The 22,534-nt window shown below is 40.3% G+C and overlaps 1 protein-coding gene across 1 annotated transcript in view; it reads left to right on the top strand.

Annotated features, from left to right (window-relative positions):
* KCNU1 (potassium calcium-activated channel subfamily U member 1) overlaps positions 1-22,534 on the top strand; it is a 139,447-nt gene that overhangs the window by 37,705 nt on the left and 79,208 nt on the right. Inside the window, exons 11-17 of the mRNA XM_070459899.1 lie at positions 5,394-5,499; positions 6,772-6,854; positions 7,953-8,022; positions 9,267-9,419; positions 18,292-18,404; positions 18,794-18,862; positions 22,387-22,476. Of these exons, the coding sequence (XP_070316000.1) occupies positions 5,394-5,499; positions 6,772-6,854; positions 7,953-8,022; positions 9,267-9,419; positions 18,292-18,404; positions 18,794-18,862; positions 22,387-22,476 (684 nt within the window). The remainder of the gene's footprint in view (positions 1-5,393; positions 5,500-6,771; positions 6,855-7,952; positions 8,023-9,266; positions 9,420-18,291; positions 18,405-18,793; positions 18,863-22,386; positions 22,477-22,534) is intronic.

The following is a 22,534-nucleotide window of genomic DNA, read 5'->3' as shown; positions in this document are numbered from 1 at the left end:
ATATGGAAATATGCAAAGCTCTCACTTGTCCACATATGTTTTAAGGGAACAAAGGAAGTTTTAGTCAAGAGGATTGATAATTCTCTTTTACTCAGAGAATTTCAAAATATTGCAATTGGTAGTGGGCCAGATAATAAAAGTGTTATATATTCTATCGTAAGGATTTGGCTTTAAGGAAGTTGCCTTTTCTCCAAGTCAGCTCTGAATTCTTGGTGATTTTGAGCAGAGGGATGACATGATCAGTTGTAGTTTTCTTTCTCAGTGTTGAGAAATTGGAATTGAATTTATCATAATTCTTACAACAACCTTAGTAACTGACTTATACGTAAGCACATTTTGGTTGTTTATTTTTCTGATTAGTTTGTTTTAATAATGTTCTAAGCCCCAGTACATGAACTCACCAGGCTTCCTAGGTGCCGCTAGAGGTAAAGAACCCCCTGCCAATGCAGGAGACACAAGAGATGTGGGTTTGATCCTGGGTTGGGGAGATCCCATGGAGGAGGTGTGGCAACCCACTCCAGTATTCTTGCCTGGAGAATTCCCATGAATAGAGGAGCCTGGCAGGCTACAGTCCATAGGGTCGCAAAGAGTTGACACAACTGCAATGACTTAGCCAAGCACAGCATGTATGAAATCACCATTAAGACAAAATTTAAGACATAATCTATATCTAACTATATGATCTTTCCCACATTTCATCCTGCTCTCAGTTTTTTGTCCATCATTATTATCATTCTTTATCTCTCCTGTAGTTTTATTACATTTATATATACTCTTTAAAATGTTTAAATATATTTACCTATGCAGAAGGAGGATCTTACCAATGGAATATTATAGTACTTAGACTCTCCTTATTTTATATTTCTAAGATACACTCGTATTTCTGAGTGTTGCCTTAGTTAATTGGTGTTTGGAGAAGGGAATGGCTTCTCACTCCGGTATTCTTGCCTAGAGAATTCCGTGGACAGAGAAGCCTGGAGGGCTATAGTCCAGAGGGTTGCAAAAAGTCAGACACGACTGAGCAACTAACACTTTTACTTTTTTTTCTTTGTTATATGATTTCATTGACAGAGTAAACTTTGTTTATCCACTCTTGGTGTGACTTGAATTGTTTCTAGATTTTTCTGTTGCAAGTAGTTTTGTTATTAACATGGCCTGTATATGGCTCTTGGTGGGCCTGTGCAAGTGTCTATGTGTGTGTGGGAAGGAGCGGTCGTGGTTTAATGGTATAAAAAAATGTGAACGTTCATTTTAGGAGATAACAGCATGTTTTGCCAAGTGTTTACACCGTTTTTGAAGCTTATTAGCGATGTGTAAGGGACTTTGTGTATCTAAACACCTGTCCTTTTTTCTAACAGTTGACATGGTCGTACTTTTTCATCTTTACAATGCAGTCAGTGTAAAATGGAATCTTACTGTGGTTTTGATTTACATGCCCCTTATCACAAAGGGTGTAGTTTCTCTTCATGTTCATTACCCATACGTGTTTCATCTTTCTATGAAATGCCTATTCATACATTTTGCCCATTTCCCTACTGGATTGTTGGTGGGGTTTTTCTTACTTAATTTCTAGGAGAGCTTAAAATATTCTGACACTAATTCTTCATCAATGATGTGAACTGTAGCTATATTCTTCCAGTTTGTAACTTTTTTCAGAGTATTAGATGTCTTTTGATATTCAAAAGGTTTTAATATTATCATTCATATTTTCAATATTTTCAACTATATTTAATTAAGAACTTTGTTTTTGCTTAGAATTTTTCCCTATCCTGGTATATAAAAGGTTTTCAAAATATTTATTTTTATTTATTTATTTGGCTGTACCAGATCTTAATTGCAGCATTAGGGGTCTTTTTAGTTGCAGCATGTGAGCTCTTAGTTACTGCATATAGGATCTAATTCCCTGACCAGAGATCAAACTCAGGCCTCCTGCATCAGGAGCTCAGAGTTTTAGCCATTGGAGCACCAGGGAAGTCCCTTTAAATAAGGTATTAAACTGCTTTTCCTATAAAGAATTTTTGATTTTTTGTTTTAAATTCCTGATTCTACTGGGATTTGGTTTTTGTGTGACATGACACGTGAATAAAATTTCATCTTTTTCTGTAGACACTGATTTTATCAATGCTAGTTTTTGAATAAATCCTTTTCCCCTCACTGATCTGACATGCTGCCAGTATGAATAGGTCTCTTCTGTTTTTGTTTTTTTTTAATCAGTTTATCTGTCACTGCATTAATACTATACTTTTTTAATTACTAAGGTTCATAATTAATCCTTATGTATCTTAGGGCAAGATTTTCCTCCTTGCTTATCTTTATTCAATAATTGACAAGCTCTTTTTGGCCCTTTATCTTCCATATAATTTTTATAATCATTTTATCATGAACTTTGAAAAACTGTGGAAATTGATGAGAATATCATTGAACCTTTAATTCAAAATTTACTTCTTTGTGTTACAATGTCTAACTCTGACTGTATTATGGTTATCTATTTATGTAGTTCTCAATTAGTGTTTCTTAATAATATTGCAAAATTTCCTAGCTTGCTGATGTTTATTGTATATTATAATTATATTTATATTGTAATAAATGTATATGACATACATTTTATAGGTAATTGATATTTTCTGATACTATTGGAAGCAGTGTCTTTTTTTTTTTTTTAATTTTTATTAGTTGGAGGCTAATTACTTTACATCATTACAGTAGTTTTTGTTATACATTGATATGAATTAGCCATGGATTTACATGTATTCCCCATCCCAGTCCCCCCTCCCACCTCCCTCTCCACCCGATCCCTCTGGGTCTTCCCAGTGCACCAGGCCCGAGCACTTGTCTCATGTACCCAACCTGAGCTGGTTATCCGTTTCACCCTAGATAATACACATGTTTCAATGCTGTTCTCCTGAAACATCCCACCCTCGCCTTCTCCCAGAGTCCACAAGTCTGTTCCATACATCTGAGTCTCTTTTTCTGTTTTGCTTATAGGGTTATCGTTACCATCTTTCTAAAGTCCATATATATGTGTTAGTATACTGTAATGGTCTTTATCTTTCTGGCTTACTTCGCTCTGTATAATGGGCTCCAGTTTCATCCATCTCATTAGAACTGATTCAAATGAATTCTTTTTAATGGCTGAGTAATATTCCATGGTGTATATGTACCACAGCTTCCTCATCCATTCGTCTGCTGATGGGCATCTGGGTTGCTTCCATGTCCTGGCTATTATAAACAGTGCTGCGATGAACATTGGGGTGCATGTGGCTCTTTCATATCTGGTTTCCTTGGTGTGTATGCCCAGAAGTGGTATTGCTGGGTCATATGGCAGTTCTATTTCCAGCTTTTTAAGAAATCTCCACACTGTTTTCCATAGTGGCTGTACTAATTTGCATTCCCACCAACAGTGTAAGAGGGTTCCCTTTTCTCCACACCCTCTCCAGCATTTATTGCTTGTAGACTTTTGGATAGCAGCCATCCTGACTGGCGTATAATGGTACCTCATTGTGGTTTTGATTTGCATTTCTCTGATAATGAGTGATGTTGAGCATCTTTTCATGTGTTTGTTAGCCATCTGTATGTCTTCCTTGGAGAAATGTCTGTTGAGTTCTTTGGCCCATTTTTGGATTGGGTCATTTATTTTTCTGGAGTTGAGCTGGAGGAGTTGCTTGTATATTTTTGAGATTAATCCTTTGTCTGTTGCTTCATTTGCTATTATTTTCTCCCAATCTGAGGGCTGTCTTTTCACCTTGCTTATAGTTTCCTTTGTTGTGCAAAAGCTTTTAAGTTTCATTAGGTCCCATTTGTTTATTTTTGCTTTTATTTCTGAAATTCTGGGATGTGGGTCATAGAGGATCCTGCTGTGATTTATGTCGGAGAGTGTTTTGCCTATGTTCTCCTCTAGGAGTTTGATAGTTTCTGGTCTTACATTTAGATCTTTAATCCATTTTGAGTTTATTTTTGTGTATGGTGTTAGAAAGTGTTCTAGTTTCATTCTTTTACAGGTGGTTGACCAGTTTTCCCAGCACCACTTGTTAAAGAGGTTATCTTTTTTCCATTGTATATCCTTGGCTCCTTTCTCGAAGATAAGGTGACCATAGGTTCGTGGACTTATCTCTGGGCTTTCTATTCTGTTCCATTGATCTATATTTCTGTCTTTGTGCCAGTACCATACTGTCTTGATGACTGTGGCTTTGTAGTAGAGTCTGAAGTCAGGCAGATTGATTCCTCCAGTTCCGCAGTGTCTTATTAATTGTATTTTCTAGTTGTTTGCTTTTGGTATTATAAAGCAAATTGGCTTGTATATATTAATCTTCCATTCATCCATGTTGTTAAATTAAAACATGTTGTCACTTATGTCTGAAATCTAAAAAAAGTCATCCTTGCATAAACAAAGTGGAGAGATGGTTTGCCAAGGGTTGGGAATTGGGAGAAATAGGGAGAGATTTGGTAAAAGGGTACAGACTTTCAGTTTTAAGATGAATAAAGTCTGAGGATCTAACATAAAACATAGTGACCATAGTTGATAACACTATTGTATAATTGAAATTTTCTAAGATGTTGCTAAATGTCATCACCCCCACAGAAGGTAAATGTGTGAGGTGTGAGGCATGTGTTAATTGACTCAATGGGAGGAGTCTTTCACAGTATATACATCTATCAAATCATGTCATACGCTAAAGTGAAAAAGTGAAAGTCACTCAGTTGTATCTGACTGTTTGCAACCACATGAACTATACAGTCCATGGAATTTTCTGGGCCAGAATACTGGATTGGGTAGCCTTTCCCATCTTCAGGGGATCTTCCCAACCCAGGGATCGAACTCAGGTCTCCCACATTACAGGCAGATTCACTAAATGTTTTACAATTTTAATTGTCAATCTTGCCTCAGTCAAAATGAAAAATCTTCTAAAGTTGTTTGCAGAATTTATAAATATCAAACTTGATTATCATTTTCCCCTTTGATCTGTCAATAATTGAGAGAGATGCATTGAGATATTTTATTACAGTGGCAGATTCATCTATTTGTCTCTCCAGTTTTGTTAAAATGTTTTCATATTTAGAAACTATTTCATTTAGTTGTTTTAAAATGCTATGTCTTTTTGAATAATTGAAATATTCTCATCTGATCCTGAACTTCCTTGTTCTTAGTAATTCCTTCTTTTTTTGGCATTCATTCAATTTGCATTTTTTTACATCACTATGATTGATGTACCTGAGCTTCAGACTCATTCCTAGATTTAGGCTAATGGGATCAACATCACTTGAACATAGGGATTAATAATGGTGGATGGATATTTTCCAAGAGTATTAGGGTTTTTATTAAATGCACTAAATAATAGTCTCTAAACCAAAGCCACTCTTCTTTTTCCATCTTTGACATGGCCTCCTTTGTCCAGGGTCCTTCCTTCATTGGAATTGGAAACCATATTTAAGCACCACATGGCCTATACAACCTTTGTTTCTGGGTCTGCACTGAAGTGGGAGGATCTGAGGCGAGTTGCGGTAAGATCTAGTTCTTTTCCTCCTTGTCATTTCCCTAAGCTGCAGCAATTAAGATGATAGAGTGTTGCTCTTCCCAAAGGTATTACTCCAAACTCTTAACTGGGGGAAATATGACTTCTTCAACTTAAAAAACTGATCATAGAGGAAGTATTAGCAATTGACCTTCAAATCCTTTTTGACAAATACCAAGCTGACCTCACTGTTTATATACACTTATATTTTAACTTTTTATTTCACTGAAATCTCTATCTAAACAGTTTTATTTTATCATCCTAATAGATCTGGGAAAAATTGTGGATAGCAGAAGTGTGTTAGATCTTTCTGTCCAAGTAGGACTCCTACCAGATGACAGATTTCTAGGAGTCTGTCAGCTTTCACCAACCTCTCCTAAACACACTGATAAGCCCTCTGATTGAAAGGGCATGAATGAAGATAGCAGAGATCACATTTAAGCTGAGACTAAGACAGATACACACCCTCTAGACATCTTTCATTTTAGATCAAGGCCAGCATCCTTTCATGTTTTAGGTTTCAAAGAATCACATATACCAAAAGCTTCAGTTTTTAAAGCAGAGATCTATAGAGTCAACACAAAGAAGTGAAGCAAAAACTGACACAGGCAAAATAATCTTTCTCATCCCTGCAACTTGGGATAAGAACCTTTTCAGTAGTTTTTTGTTTTGTTTTGTTTTTGCTAACCTGAAAGGCAATTGATTAAAAGGTCTTATTGCTCATGCGATTGCTTAAAAGGTCTTATCGCTCATCACTGCTCACAAATTGATGTTTTTGGATGCTAGGAAAAATATAACTATGCACTATTCCCTTTTTAAAGCAATCTGCATCTGTGTCGGGGACCCTGATCCATCTAAGGTGCCTCTCTCAGATATCCTTATCACCAGTCCACCTCGAGTGTGCTCTCTTTCTTATTGGAATTCTATGACAAAACCATGGGCTGCCTAGGTGGCTCAGTGAGAAAGAATCTACCTGTTATTCAGGAGATGCGCGGTACGCAGGTTCAGTTCCTGGTTCGGGAAGATCCCTGGAGTGGGGATCTTCTACTCTGGGGCCACCTACTCCACTATTCTGGCCTGGTAAGCTCCAAGGACAGAGGAGCCTTGCGGGCTACCATCCATGGGGTTACAATGAGTCAAGACACGACTGGGTGACTGAGCATGTTCCAAGTGACAGAACCCTAAGAAAACCCCAAATGGGAACAGGCGAGCATTGCCCATACAATTAACAAGGTGACTGCTATTTCATCTTGAAGAATAGGTGGACTCTGCAGAAGCATGCCTGATCATAGCCAACCCTCTGTGCAGTGATTCACATGCTGAAGACTCTTCAAACATTATGAGGTAAGAAGCCGGCGCTGTGTCTTATATGCTCAGATCCTGGTCTTCATTTTGTCTCCTTTAAAATAAAGCCCAGTACATAGGACTAAACAGGTGTCATCTATCACAGCACAGAGGATTCATCATATTCCAGGTTTCTGCCTTATTTTTTACCCCCAGAGACAGCAGATATATGAAAAAAGGAAGTCAAAATAGAATTTCCTGTATGTTGATGTGCTTTTCCACTTACTTTCTTGGAGTTCTATATGAATAACAGCTGTGTAAATTTAAAAAGCAAACATACAGATAACTTATAAACTGTTCAGATAGCGCCTTTCTCACTAACGTCTCCTCAAAAATAAAGATAGCATGTATGATTTGTGAACCTTATTCAGAGACTTTATTTACTGGGGTATTTGCTAGGAGTCTAAGTGAAAGGTTGTGTGTGGTTCAGTATGGTGCACTTTTGACTCTTGGCCATATTTTCAAGATGGCTATGGATAGTGTTACCATCCTGAACTGAACTATCCATGAGCAGGAGCTTAATTTGTGGTAAGATATTTAAATGATCATTGCGACGACAATGCCATTGTACCTAACCCACATAACCTGTTGGCCCTCAGAGCAAAATAAATGTATATAGCTGAAGGTGACTCTACAAAAAGCAAGGAGAGGCTGAGAAACTTGCACTATGCAGTAAATATGAGAAGGATCTTAGTTTTTTTATTTTGTAAAAGTTGTTTTGAGAAAGTTGTGTTAGACAGTCTATGAGCTACTTCAACAATAGACAGCAATTTGGTCCCTATTTTATTTTATTTTTTTTTGAAATTAATGGGTTTGAGTTTGAAAGCTACAATGTATGAAAATTCCTCCTTAAGAATTGGTCCCAGATGACCACAGTCTTTTAATACCAAGAGCTGACCTTACCATAGATATAATTTGCTAAGTCACTAAAATCATAGTATTCTTCCACGTGTGTGCTATTAAAGACCATAACAAAGAACTTTGTAATACATACTTTTCCTGTACTTAGGCACACATCAGTTTAACTTTGTATTGAATTATATTACAAAGATGTTAGACATGGCACATCACTAATGAGAATATTTGTTATTTATGTAGGGTGCTCTCTATCAAGAACTATTACCCTAACACCAGGGTCATCATACAGATACTTCAGTCCCATAACAAGGTACTGCAACATTATAGCCTGTTCAGTCTCCTTCTGTTTGGGTCTACGGACCTAGATGAACCTTAGCTCCCCCAAGTAATGTATGAACTTACTACTTTCTAGTGGGTCTACACACAAAAGGTTTTTGCCAGTAGTAGGTGAAACTGGGAGTCTCATTAAGATTATTAATCACATAAAAATGTCAATGTGGCAAGAGTTATGTTTATATACTTTAAAAGCGGCCTCATGGTCTGGAATCTGGTCATCCTGAATTTAGATGCTGACTCAGATCCTTCCGTTCGAGTCTCTGACAGGTCTTGACACAGCCTTAAATACTGAGTGCCACTAAAATAAGTAGGCAGGTTGGACAATGACAAAGGTTTGAGAGACAACCAAGGGCTAGGGCAAGGTTGGACAATGAGATTCATCTACTGCACAAGTCCACTCATTCAAAACTGGGAGAGATGGCTATTTTATCTAATGCATAGAAGGCAACACAGAGAATCACATAAAAGGAAGAAACAGAGGAATATGTTTCAAAGAAAAGAACAAGATTAAACCTCAGGGGGAAAAAAAGCTAATGAAAAGGAGAAATAAGGACACACACAAGACTGAAAATGAGGGGATAGAAAAATATATCATGTACCAATGGAAAACAAAGTAAACCTGAAGACGCTATACCTGTATCAGACAAGATAGACTTTAAAACAAAGACTTTAATCAGATTAAAAGAAGAGCATTGCATATGATAAAGGGGTCAATCCAGCAAGAAGATATAACATTTGTAAATATTTATGACACCAACATCAGTTCAGTTCAGTTCAGTCGCTCAGTCGTGTCCGACTCTTTGCAACCCCATGAATCATAGGAGGACCTAAATTTATGAAGCGAATGTGAAAAAATCTAAAGGGAGAAATAGACAGCAGTACTTTGTTTTGTTGAAGTACAGTTGATGTAAAATGTCATATTGGTTTCAGGTGTACTATATTCAATATTTGTATATGTTGTGAAATGATGTAGTGATTCAGTTTTTTTAATAGATTATGCTCCATTTAAAGTTATTTCAGAATAATGGCTATATTTCACTCTGCTGTACTGCATATCCTTGTTGCTTACCTACTTTATACGTAGCAGTTGGTGTTAAGAGAATTCCCTGCCCCTGTCTTGTCATTCCCTCTCTTTACCCATTGATAGCCCACTAGCTTGTTACTAGCTTATTTTCTGTGTCCACAATACTGTCTCTCTTACTTTCTACCCTGAAATAGGCCTTTCTGCCAAAGATCCCCAGCTGGAACTGGAACACTGGCGACAACATCATCTGCTTTGCTGAACTAAAGCTTGGATTCATCGCCCAAGGCTGCTTGGTACCAGGCTTGTGCACCTTCCTGACGTCTCTGTTTGTTGAGCAAAACAAGAAGGTAACCTTGTAAACTGATGTTGAATCTTGGCTCTGTCCCCATGTCCTCCTAAATTTAAGATCAGATGTAGAAAATTAAAATTGAGGAAAGCAAGAAGGCCCTGAGAAATGAGATTTGGCTTTCTGCTTAAGCTGAGAAGGGATTGAGAGATGTGGATTGGAGTCCCAGGCACCACACTGACCTTAAAGAAGTTGTTTATCTGATTCTTTCCCAAGAATTATTATTGTCGTTTAGTCACTATGTCATGTCTGACTCTTTTTTTCCCACCCGTGGACTGTAGTCCACCAGGCTCCTCTGGCCATGGGATTCTCCAGACAAGAATCCTGGAGTGGGTTGCCATTTCCTTCCCCAGGGGATCTTCCTGACCCAGGTATCGAACCTGCATCTCCTGCATTGACAGATGGATTCTTTGCTGCTGAGCCACTGGGGAAACCCTTGCCTAAAAATATTTACTTGCAAAATAGAATCATAACTCTGCTTCCTCCTTGCACTCCATGATGTTATAAATCTAAATGTATTCATAAATGTAGAAGCACTTTGAGTTACTAAAGATGAAAATATAAAATAAAAACTTATTAGTGGAGATTTCACATATTAACATATAAGTTAAATACAAACTAATGGACAATAAGAAATAATTATTTTCATCAGAGAAACAATTATACAAATAATCATTAAAATTTAATTTTACAGATTATTTTGGGGTGTTCTATGTAGCAATAATAATACTAGCCACATGTTGAATGCCTACTGTGTGTCATACATTTTAAATACATGATGTTTCAGTCACAGAAAACTAAACAAACTGATCACATGGACCACAGCCTTGTCTAACTCAATGAAACTATGAGCCATACTGTGTAGGGCCACCCATGATGGACGGGTCATGGTGGAGAGTCTGACAAAATGTGGTCCACTGGAGAAGGGAATGGCAAACCACTTCAGTATTCTTGCCTTGAGAACCCCATGAACAGTATGAAAAGGCAAAAAGATTGACACTGAAAGATAAACTTCCCAGGCTGGTTGGTGCCCAATATGCTACTGGAGGAGACTGGAGAAATAACTCCAGAAAGAAAGAAGAAATGGAGGCAAAGTGAAAACAGTGCCCAGTTGTGGATGTGACTGGTGATAGAAGTAAAGTCCGATGTTGTAAAGAGCAGTACTGCATAGGAACCTGAATGTTGGGTCCATGAATCAAGGTAAATTGGAAGTGGTCAAACAGGAGATGGCAAGTGTGAATATCAACATTTTAGGAATCAGTGAACTAAAATGGACTGGAATGCGCAAATTTAATTCAGATTACCATAGCGTGTACTACTGTGGGCAGGAATCCCTTAGAAGAAATGGAGTAGCCCTTATAGTCAACAAAAGAGTCCAAAATGCAGTACTTAGGTGCAGTCTCAAAAGTGACAGAATGATCTCTGTTCATTTCCAAAGCAAACCATTCAGTATCACAGTAATCCAGCTCTATGCCCCAACCACTAATGTCGAAGAATCTGAAGTTGAACAGTTCTATGAAGACCTAAAAGACCTTCTAGAACTAAAACCCTAAAAAGATGCCCTTTTCATCATAGGGGACTGGAATGCAAAAGTAGGAAGCCAAGAGACACCTGAAGTAATAGGCAAGTTTGGCCTTGGAGTCCAAAATGAAGCAGGGCAAAGGCTAACAGAGTTTTGTCAAGAGAATGCCTGGGTCATAGCAAACACCCTCTTCCAACAACACAAGAGACTCTAATCATGGACATCTCCAGGTAGTCAATAACAAAATCAGATTGATTATATCCTTTGCAGCCAAAGATGGAGAAGCCCTATACAGTCAGCAAAAACAAGACCAGGAGCTGACTGTGGCTTAGACCATGAACTCCTTATTGCAAAATTCAGACTGAAATTGAAGGAACTAGGGGAAATCACTAGACCATTCAGGTATGACCTAAATCAAATCCTTTATGATTATACAGTGGAAGTGACAAATAGACTCAGGGGATTAGATCTGATTGACAGAGTGCCTGAAAAACAATGGACGGAGGTTTGTGACATTGTGCAGAAGGCAGTGATCAAAGCCATCTCCAAGAAAAAGAAATGCAAAATGGCAAAATGCTTGTCTGAGGAGACCTTACAAACACCTGAGAACAGAAGAGAAGGGAAAGGCAAAGGAGAAAAGGAAAGATATACCCATCTGAATGCAGAGTTCCAAAGAATAGCAAGGAGAGATAAGAAAGCCTTCCTCAACACTATAAGCAAGGTGAAAAGACAGCCCTCAGATTGGGAGAAAATAATAGCAAATGAAGCAACAGACAAAGGATTAATCTCAAAAATATACAAGCAACTCCTGCAGCTCAATTCCAGAAAAATAAATGACCCAATCAAAAAATGGGCCAAAGAACTAAACAGACATTTCTCCAAGGAAGACATACGGATGGCAAAAAAACACATGAAAAGATGCTCAACATCACTCATTATCAGAGAAATGCAAATCAAAACCTCAATGAGGTACCATTACATGCCAGTCAGGATGGCTGCTATCCAAAAGTCTACAAGCAATAAATGCTGGAGAGGGTGTGGAGAAAAGGGAACCCTCTTACACTGTTGGTGGGAATGCAAATTAGTACAGCCACTATGGAAAACAGTGTGGAGATTCCTTAAAAAGCTGGAAATAGATCTGCCATATGACCCAGCAATACCACTTCTGGGCATACACACTGAGGAAACCAGATCCGAAAGAGACACGTGCACCCCAATGTTCATCGCAGCACTGTTTATAATAGCCAGGACATGGAAGCAACCTAGATGCCCATCAGCAGACAAATGGATGAGGAAGCCGTGGTACATATACACCATGGAATATTACTCAGCCATTAAAAAGAATTCATTTGAATCAGTTCTAATGAGATGGGTGAAACTGGAGCCCATTATACAGAGCGAAGTAAGCCAGAAAGATAAAGACCATTACAGTATACTAACAGATATATATGGAATTTAGAAAGATGGTAACAATAACCCTATATGCAAAAAAAGAAAAAGAGACTCAGATGTATAGAACAGACTTGTGGACTCTATGGGAGAACCCGGGGGTGGGAAGTTTCAAGAGAATAGCATCGAAACATGTATATCTAGGGTGAAACAGATCACCAGCCCAGGTTGGATGCATGAGACAAGTGCTTGGGCCTGATGCACTGGGAAGACCCAGAGGGATGGGGTGGAGAGGGAGGTGGGAGGGGGGACCGGGATGGGGAATACATGTAAATCCATGGCTAATTCATTTCAATGTATGACAAAAACCACTGCAATGTTGTAAAGTAATTAGCCTCCAACTAATAAAAATAAATGGAAAAAAAAAAAAGAAAGAAAGAAAGCCTTCCTCAGCAATCAATGAAAAGAAATAGAGGAAAACAGTAGAATGGAAAAGACTAGAGATCTCTTCAAGAAAATTAGAGACATCAAGGGAACATTTCATGTAAATATGGACACAATAAAGGACAGAAAAAGCATAGGCCTCACAGAAGGATAAGATATTAAAAAGAGGTGGCAAGAATACATGAAGAACTATACAAAAAAGATCTTTATGACCCAGATAAACACGATGGTGTGGCCACTCACCTAGAGCCAGACATCCTGCAATGTGAAGTCAAGCAGACCTTAGGAAACATCACAATGAACAAAGCTAGTGAAGGTGATAGAATTCCTGCTGAGCTATTTCAAATCCTAATAGATGATGCTGTGAAAGTGCTGCACTCAATATGCCAGCAAATTTGGAAAAGCTGAGCAGTGGCCACAGGACTGGAAAAGGTCAATTTTCATTCCATTGCCAAAGAATGTTCAAACTACCACACAATTGCACTCATCTCACATGCTAGCAAAGTAATGCTCAAAATTCTCCAAGCTAGGCTTCAATAGTATGTGAACCAAGAACTTCCAGGTGTTCAAGCTGGATTTATAAAAGACAGAGGAACCAGAAATCAAATTGCCAACATCCACTGGATCATCAGAAAAGCAAGAGAGTTCCAGAAAAACATCTACTTCTACTTTATTGACTACGCGAAAGCCTTTGACTGTGTGGATCACAACAAATTGTGGAAAATTCTGAAAGAGATGGGAATACCAGACCACCTGATCTGCTTCCTGAGAAATCTGTATGCAGGTCAAGAAGCAACAATTAGAACCAGACATGGAACAACAGACTTGTTTCAAATTGGGAAAGAGTACATCAACGCTCTGTATTGTCCCCCTGCTTATTTAACTTCTATGCAGAGTACACCATGCAAAATGCCAGATTGGATGAAGCACAAGCTGCAATCAAGATTGCAAGGAGAAATATCAGTAACCTAAGATATGTATATGACACCACCCTTATGGCAGAAAGTGAAGAGGAACTAAAGAGCCTCTTGAGGAGGTGAAAGAGAAGACTTAAAAACTGCCTTAGAACTCTACATTCAGAAAATGAAGATCATGACATCTGGTCCCATCACTTCATGGCAAATAGATGGGGAAACAGTGGAAACAGTGACAGACTTTCTCTTCTTGGGCTCCAAAATGACTGCAGATTATGACTGCAGCCATGAAATTAAAAGATGCTTGCTCCTTGGAAGAAAGATATGACCAACCTAGACAGCATATTAAAAAGCAGAGACATTACTTTGCCCATCAAAGGTCCATCTAGTCAAGGCTATGGTTTTTCCAGTAGCCATGTATGAATGTGAGATTTGTATTATAAAGAAAGCTGAGCACAGAAGAATTGATGCTTTTGAACTGTGTTGGAGAAGACTCTTGAGAGCCCCTTGAACTGCAAGGAGATCCAATCAGTCAATCCTAAAGGAAAACAATCCTGAATGTTCATTGGAAGGACTGATGATGAAGCTGAAGCCTCAATACCTTGGCCACCTGATGCAAAGAACTGACTCACTGGAAAAGACATGATTCTGGGAAAGATTGAAGGCAGGAGGAGAAGGGATGAGACAGAGGATGAGATGGTTGGATGGCACCACCAACTCAATGGACATGAGTTTGAACTCTGGGAGTTGGTGATGGACAGTGAGCCCTGGCGTGCTGCAGTCGAGTGAGTTTCAAAGAGTTGGACTAAGTGACTGAACTGAACTGATGTTTCTCTCAGTATTTCAAGGGAGTATCCCAGTTGTGGAAGCTAACTAGTTGACTGTATAAGAAGTTGATTAGTGACAGACAGAGAATTGTCTGACTTGCAGTCTTACTACTGTGCCCTCTGCCTCTGGCTGTTGAATACCTACTCCCAGTCTCCCACATCAGGTCTTTTGATACCTTTGCTTTAGACAAATTAAATGGCTCAATGGACTACCAGGATGAAATATGATAGTACATAGCATGGCCTTCCAAATGCCATCCCCATGAAGCGCTCCAGGAAAGATACTCTTAACGTTCAGCTGGGTCTGGAAAACTCAAAGTTTCTCCAGAGAGTGACTTTTCTCTCCAGATAATTATGCATCCACATTTGACTCCTTATACTCAATTTTCTTTATGACTTCTCTTTGCACTTTATTTCCTTTTTTCAAATAAATATTAAAAAAAAATTGGCATTCCTTTTCTGGTCCCTTCTCCAGTACTGTAAAGAAAAAGCAAAAGATGCTCTGACCAGCAAAATGCTCACTGGAAACCACAGAATTCCTTCTGTGAATATAAGGAGATGAGGCTTCCCAGATGGCACTAGTGGTAAAGAACCTGCCTGCCAATGCAGGAGACATGAGATGTGGCTTTGATCCCTGCATGAGAAGATCCCCTGGAGGAGGGCATGGCGCCCCACCCCAGTGCTCTTGCCTAGAGAATCCCATTGACAGAGGAGCCTGGCGGGCTACAGTCCATAAGGTCGCAAAGGGTCCAACATGATTGAAGCGACTTAACACATAACACACACATACATGGAGAAGTAGAACTGGCCCTCAGGCAGTCAGAATGAGCCTTGGTGATGCTACAGTGAGCAAACTTTACCCTCCACTTAGTGGTCACTGTGTGTGGCCCGGGAAGTAGCTGGAGAGGACACTGTCTTTGCCTGTGAGCTGAGTTATAAGCTTAGAAAAGCGAGAGTTAACTGCAATATCTGTTGCGGTGACTGTGATTTTACTCTCCGTGTCTGGAGAGAATAGAGTGAGAACTCTACATGAAGACTTCGTCTCCTTCATGGAAACACAGAAGGTACAGATGTACAACCTGCTCTGTGTGGCTTTGTTTTCTGTCATTGTTTGTTGTTGGTTTTTCTTACTGTCTGTTTATCTAAGTTGGAACCTCTTCAGTGATGATGGTCACCTGTCAATATTCATACAGTGGCTTCTCGAAGATAGGAATTAAGGGAGACTTGGGGTCATGATCATTGGTTGATCAGGGGGTTGAAGTCTGAAACCCCCTTTCAGGAATTCTAAACTGGTCAGAGTCAGGGCAAAATTTTCTCATGTTGTACTCTGCTCTGGTACTTTAAATTCTGAAATTAATTAGATTAATTAACTAAAATTAACTCAATTAATTAAAACTATTAACTTAGATTTAATGGTCAGGATGCCACTGTCTTATGGCCCACTTTGCTCGGATGAGGCATTTAAACTTTCTCTGACAGTTTCTGCACCTGTAAAATAAGACTTGCTAATCTGCTCATAGGCTTCCCAGGTGGTGCTAGTGGTGAAGAATCCATCTGCAGTGCAGGAGACATAAGAGACACGTGTTCCATCCCTGGGTTGGGAAGATCACGTGGAGAAGGGAATCGCAACCCACTCCAGTATTTTTGCCTGGAGAATCCCATGGACAGAGGAGCCTGGCAGGCTGCAGTCCATGGGGTTGCAAAGACTTGGGCATGACTGAAGCCACTTAGCCTGCGATCTACTTGTGACCTGATTTTTCCCAGGTATTCAGTTAATATTTGTAAAACTTCTGAGCAGTCAGATTAGAAAGCCTTGGGTCAGTGCCACATATTCTGACTCTACTGACCTATTTTGATTATATGGTGAGAAATTGTAGTCTGAGTAGCATTTCTGGTTGGTTCTAGGCACACAGCATTGCCTTAAATTTGGATTAGATTTAATCCAACTGATTTACTTGAACTCCCTGAGTCTACTACCCAAATCCCAAATCTATCTTGTCTTCCTGTTTCTTTTTCTGATTAAAAAAAAAAATGACTCAAGAAACCTTCATGTCTATGGTTATTTTTTGGGCCATGTGCTCAGTGGTGTCCAACTCTTTGTGACCTCGTGGACTGTAGCCCACCAGCGTCCTCTGTCCATGGGATTTTCCAGGCAAGAATACTGGAGTGGGTTGCCCTTTCTTCCTCCAGGAAATATTCCTGACCCAGGGATCAAACCCGCATCTCATGTCTCCTGCATTGCAGGCAGGTTCTGTACCTGCCAAGCCGTCAGAGTTTTACTTTCTTGCAAAAACTGGAAGTTTTGGGTTGGCAGCACTAAGCCAGGTTCTGTAGTCAATGAGGACTTAAATCGTGGCCTGACCTGCCCAAGGAGGTGAGCCTTCCTCACTAAAGGATTTTAAGAAAGTGGGAGGGGACTTCCTGGTGGTCCAGTGGTTAAGAATCCATCTTCCAATGCAGGCGACGCAGGTTCAGTCCCTGGTCAGGGAACTAAGACCCCCCAGGCCGTGCCTGTGCACCAAAACTAGAGACCCTCATGCCCCCACTAGAGAGAGCTCGTCCACCACAGTGAAGACCCAGTGAAGCCAAGCATAACAGTAATTAAAAAAATAAAAGAAAATGGGAAAATGCAGGAGAGCCTGCAGCTTGGGACTCGGATGAGGTAGGCTGGAAAGAAGTGGTCCTTTTTAGCAGGGCAGGATTTTTCTGTTCATCCACTTCTTTTTGTTTTTTTCTTCCTAAACCACAAGATGGCCATCTGAGGCATGTTTCTGGGCTGGCCTTAACTCTCCAGTGCCAAGGTGTTTCACAGTTCCTAGAAATTCCAGGCTTCATCGGAGATTCTGGGCTTTAAGGGGCTGTCCTGCTCAGAGCAGTGTGGTGGTGATTCTCGTGGCTGCAGGGGAAGGAAGAAGAAGACGATGCAAATAGAGAAAAACAGAATCCCAGGGGTCTTCCACAGATGAGACAGCATTTAGCTTTTTCTGAGAGACAGAGAAATCCTTCCATCACATCCCCCTTTGTCTAGAAACCTGCTGCTGTCCTTGATTTTTACATTGTCATGTCCAAGCATTGGGACAGCTTTTTGAGTTTATTTGAACCAAGAAGGGTTCTGATCCTGAACAAATGTCATCAATATTTTCATCCTTGTGGCATATGATTAGTCAGTAGGTAGGAAACTAATACATATATATATATCTAAATATATCTTAAACAGTCGTATCTAGGAGGAGATAAGTTAGATTCCACATTCCACTTCCCATCTTATTGTTCCTGACTCAAAGACCAGTCTACCTGCTGAAATAACTGGAAGAAGAATTCATTTCTAGCAGGAGGCATGATTAAATCATGCTTTCTGTTCGTTCTGGGAATCATTGAGATGTATGACGGAGTTTTAGTTCTTCCCTGAAATTTGTCCAGTTAATCATGAGGACAAAACTCCTTTCTTTTCATTAAAAAAAAAATTTTTTTTATATGGACCATTTGAAAATCTTTACTGAGTTTGTTACACTGTTGCTCCTGTTGTTTATGTGTTGGTTTTTTTGGCCACAAGTCAGGTGGGATCCTAGCTCCCTGACCAGGGATCAAACCCGCACCTCCTGCATTGGAAGGAGAAGTCTGAACTCCTGGACCGCCTGGGAAGTCCTGACAAATCTCCTTCCCGGGACCTGAATGCCAGCGGGTACTGGCTTGGTACTGGGCAGAACACGCAGCTTGAACTAGCAGGCCCTGAACTCCACATCACCCTGCCTCCCGTGGCCTGGCTGTGTGTTCCAGATATGTCCTCACGAGCCCTGGCAGAAGCTTTTCTGCAAAGGCCTGAAGAACAAAATCCTGACGCAACGCCTGTCCAATGACTTTGCTGGGATGAGCTTTCCTGACGCTTGCCAGTAAGTGCAGGGAGAACCTCTCCTCGGTTTCCTGCATGCACTCTTTCCCCAGAGCGCGCGGAGGGCTCGCTGTAGGTTCGGTGGCAGGCCCCGAAGGCCTAAGGACGGGGAAGTCGGAGCGCCTGCCGCCTGGGCGGGGGTTACAGTCCGTGCGGGACAGGCTCATGGCTGTCCCCGTTGACCCCCTGGCTGTGAGTTACTCCAGGGCGGACTCACTCTCCACCAGTGTCCAAATGTTCGGAGAACGCTTCCGGTTGAGACGCCCTCCCCCCGCCGAGGGGGCGGGGTCCTCCCAGGCTGGCGCCCAGCCCAGCATCCGTCCTTCGTGTTGCTGGGAGCCGGTGCCCTGCTGTCCTGCCTCACCTCCCCCCTCCTCCTCTTCTCTCCAGGCTCTGCTTCACGAAGATGCGCCTCATGCTGATCGCCATCGAGTACAAGTCAGCCTGTCACGATTACTGGTATCAGTGAGGCTTCGGATCTCTTCAGATTCTTTGAGGACACTCTTTAAAGACTATGATTTCGGCAGAGACACAACCGTAACTAAACTTGTGGCCCTGTGGTGAGAGCTGGCCTCTCAGGCACCCAGGCAGCTGTGGTGCATTTGATACTGTCTGTGAACACTGGGGTTCCAAAGGTTACCCTAGTGGCTGGGCAAAGGCTTTGCCTCTGTTCCGGTGGTCTTGCCCCAGTGTCTTTCAGGATCAGGAGAGAGAGAGGACAGGATCACTTTCTCAGATCTGTTCCTCTTAATATATTCCCAGATCTTGTAAGGCTTGACCGTAGATCATACCATGAAATAGAATTCTTTGTGATCAAGGTGTTCCCACAAGCCTTAGAAAGCCTTCGAAACTAATCTGAAAAATATGAAAAAAAAAAAAAAATGGGGATTTGACTGACCTACAGGGCAAAGTATTCTGTTGATCAGGTAGATGAAAGAAAGAGGTACCCTTATTAGACCATAAGCATTTCCTGAAAATGAGTATAGGATAATATAAGAAGTATGAGAAGTGATCATACAATAAAAAAGGAAAATCCAGAATCAGCCACAATGATATAGAGATAAAAGATGCTGGAAAACAAGAAAAAAGCAGGGTTTAAATGGAATGGGAAACAAGAAACACGGTGGCTTGTGTGCGGTTTTTTTTTAGCAGAAAACTTCCCTTAATTCTGAATTAAATTGGAATCAATAGACTAGGTTCAGAACCTGATTCTGATTTGCCAGGTCAGTGGCCTTGGAGAAGTGTCCATCACCTGTAAAATGAGGAAGTCACATGAATGAATTCCTAGGATCACTTCCAGCTCTAAGACATTACCAGGAACCTAGAATCATAGGAAACTCTAAAAATTCGGCAATGTTGAATGACATCAGTATAAGTATCTGGAAAGTTAGAAAGAAGGAATAATGTGTCAGGTAGAGAGAGTGTAGAAGGTATCTGAGCAAAAGGACTCAGTGGGGTATGTCACAAAGCAAGTCCTTAAGGACGGTGGAGACTGGGATCCTCTGGCCACTCCATTTTATTTAACAATTCCACCGTGCTCACGAAAATTTCAAAATCTAAACCCATGTCCAAGTTCCCTTTCTGCTGGAAATAGATGCAAGTGAAGAGGTTGGTGTCTTACTTCACAGGCTGGGCAGTTTGAGTTTCAGAGCAGCCCGAAGCTTGATCAGGGTTTTAACTCTGATCGGGTTTGAACATCTTTGTCCTTCAACGACTGGGATTATACATCAGAATTATTTGCAAAGTTTTAAAGACAGAGATTTCAAAACCCCACTTGTGAAAGACAGACGTAGAATTCAAAAATACCACTTATAAAACCCAAATCTGTGAATTGGTTTTGAATCTCCATGATATAGTCGTTTTTGTTCACTGGCAGTCAGAAATGACTGCTCTTGATACCAAATGCTCTTGATACCATTTCCACATTTAACATCCTAGATTCCTATCAGCTTTATTGGTGTGACTGTTAGGACACTGTGGACTGGAAACAGGAGTAAGTGGCTAAGTTCCATGTATATTCAAGAAGTTCTGGTGCTATTTACTTCCTAGCAGACATCTACCCCCAGTGAGAGAGACACCTGCTCCGACATAGATTTAACTCTGGCTTCTCACCAAAGAGTTAGAGTTGCATCAAAAGGATAAAATCCTGATTTGGCAAAGATATTGGTAATAGCAGTCTTACATGATTGCTGATTCCTGACCAACACTGCTATAAGCACTTCACTTACATGAACTCCCAAATCCTCACAACAACACTGTAAGAAGGGTACAATGATTTGCTCCATTTTATGGAGGAGGAGCTAAGAAATGGTCAATAGTTTTCCCAAGCTCACACCACACCCAAGGGGCAAACGAGAATCTGAACTCAGTTCTGGGCACTTATGTGATTGGAACTCTTCTGATCATCTAGCTGTGCTAAATCCACCACAGTCATTATCCAGAATGAAAAGAGGGAAACTCAACGCTGGGCTTTGGGCAGGTATATTGAAAAACTAGGGGGAAACCTATCTCTCTTCACTTTTTATTTTCTTTTCTAATTGATACACTTCAGTAGACTCTAGGATGTGCAAAAGCCCTGGGTAATCCTCAGAGTCTGTCTTGGGGAATAATTTATCACCTGGTAAGCAGTAAAGCTGGATGAAACCCCAGTCAGAGAATTTCCTGAGTCTGTTCCAGGGGCCAGCACTTTCTAACAGAGCAGCTGATCGTGATTCATGAAGACGGGGGCAAGTCTTCGGGAAAAGTTCACCTTTTCTTGCAAATGCAGCCAGAGAAGTTATCACGACAGCATCTTCATAACTAAGTATTCAATTTGAGTTCAGAGGACCCTGCCTTTAAAAAAGGAGATATTAAGATACAACTTGAGCATTTGCTTCTTGGGTAGTGAACATCAGCCCATGATATTGGAGTAGGGGAGGCACAAATCCATGCGCTTTCCTTTTCAGACTTAAAAGCAATCATTCCATGTATGTGTTAGTCAGTCAGTACTCAGAGAAAGCGCCACATACTGTCTCATATAATAATCTACTGGAACACAGCTATTCAGCATCTTTTACTCTCAGCAGAGAACTGAAGTGCTTTTGTTGTGCAAGCTCTTATATTTTTGTAAGACTCTAACACTCTTGCACATTACTTTGGAATATCCTAACAACAGACTAAAATTTGCCCAAACGAAGACTTGGCTTCTTTCCAACGTGAACATGATAGGAAGGAGGAAAGGAGAACTTTGATCACGTACAAAGTGAGGGAAGGCATAGGGTTATAAGACCTCACCATATTGGAGGTCTGAATTAAAGGAAGTAACAGCGGGAGAGCCTGACAAACAGGGAGAATTTGAGGAATTCGGATAGTCACAGTGGAGTAGCCCATCAAAAAATATTGTTGTTGAAGTTTATAAGACAGTGTTTTCAAGCACCCAAACCACAATAAAATAGAAAATCAAAATACTCAAGCGGTGTAGAAATAGAAACAGTTCATGTGGTTCCTGCTTTCAAAAATCTTACAATCAAGATAGATGAAAATGAAGTCAAAGACATGAGTTTAAAAATTATACTGGCCAATAAAAGGAACTCTTGAATCCAGCTATTAATAGTTAATCTAGAGGGCAAAAAGCCTAAGGATGTACACCACTAGAATGACCGTAAGACTAGCAATTGTGTGGCCTTGGCTTCTTTGGCTTTGGATATCTCAAATTAGCAAAGCTTCCTGCATCTGCATTGCTTTGACTATTTCTGATTCAGGGCATAGTCCAGGGAATGTATGCAGCTCAGGTGCTGAGTTTTGACCTGGCTCCCTCTCAGGAATATTTGTCAGCAATCGATCAATTAAATGCAGTCAAATCCACATTTTCTACTGTAAATTTCCGGCAGTAAAAGGGGATCGAGTCCTATTAACTCTGCAACTTAGAGAATCCATTGGTGAAAACAGATATTGCCCCAGAATTTGGAGGGGGAAATTACTGTATTTTTATTTTCTGTTTCCAGCGGGCTGATACTGAATCCACCTGCTCAAGTTAAGCTCCGTAAGAACACACTAGGGTTCTTTATCGCTGAATCTGCAAAGGATGTCAAAAGGTAAAAAAAAAAAAAAATTTTATCACTTTACGGGGAGAAAGCCCTAAAGCAAGTACAA

This window comes from Odocoileus virginianus, chromosome 32, assembly GCF_023699985.2.
Source record: "Odocoileus virginianus isolate 20LAN1187 ecotype Illinois chromosome 32, Ovbor_1.2, whole genome shotgun sequence".
Classification (NCBI taxonomy): Eukaryota; Metazoa; Chordata; class Mammalia; order Artiodactyla; family Cervidae; genus Odocoileus; species Odocoileus virginianus.
The sequence above is the reverse complement of the archived record's forward strand: the minus strand, read 5'-3'. Positions and strand labels throughout refer to the sequence as shown.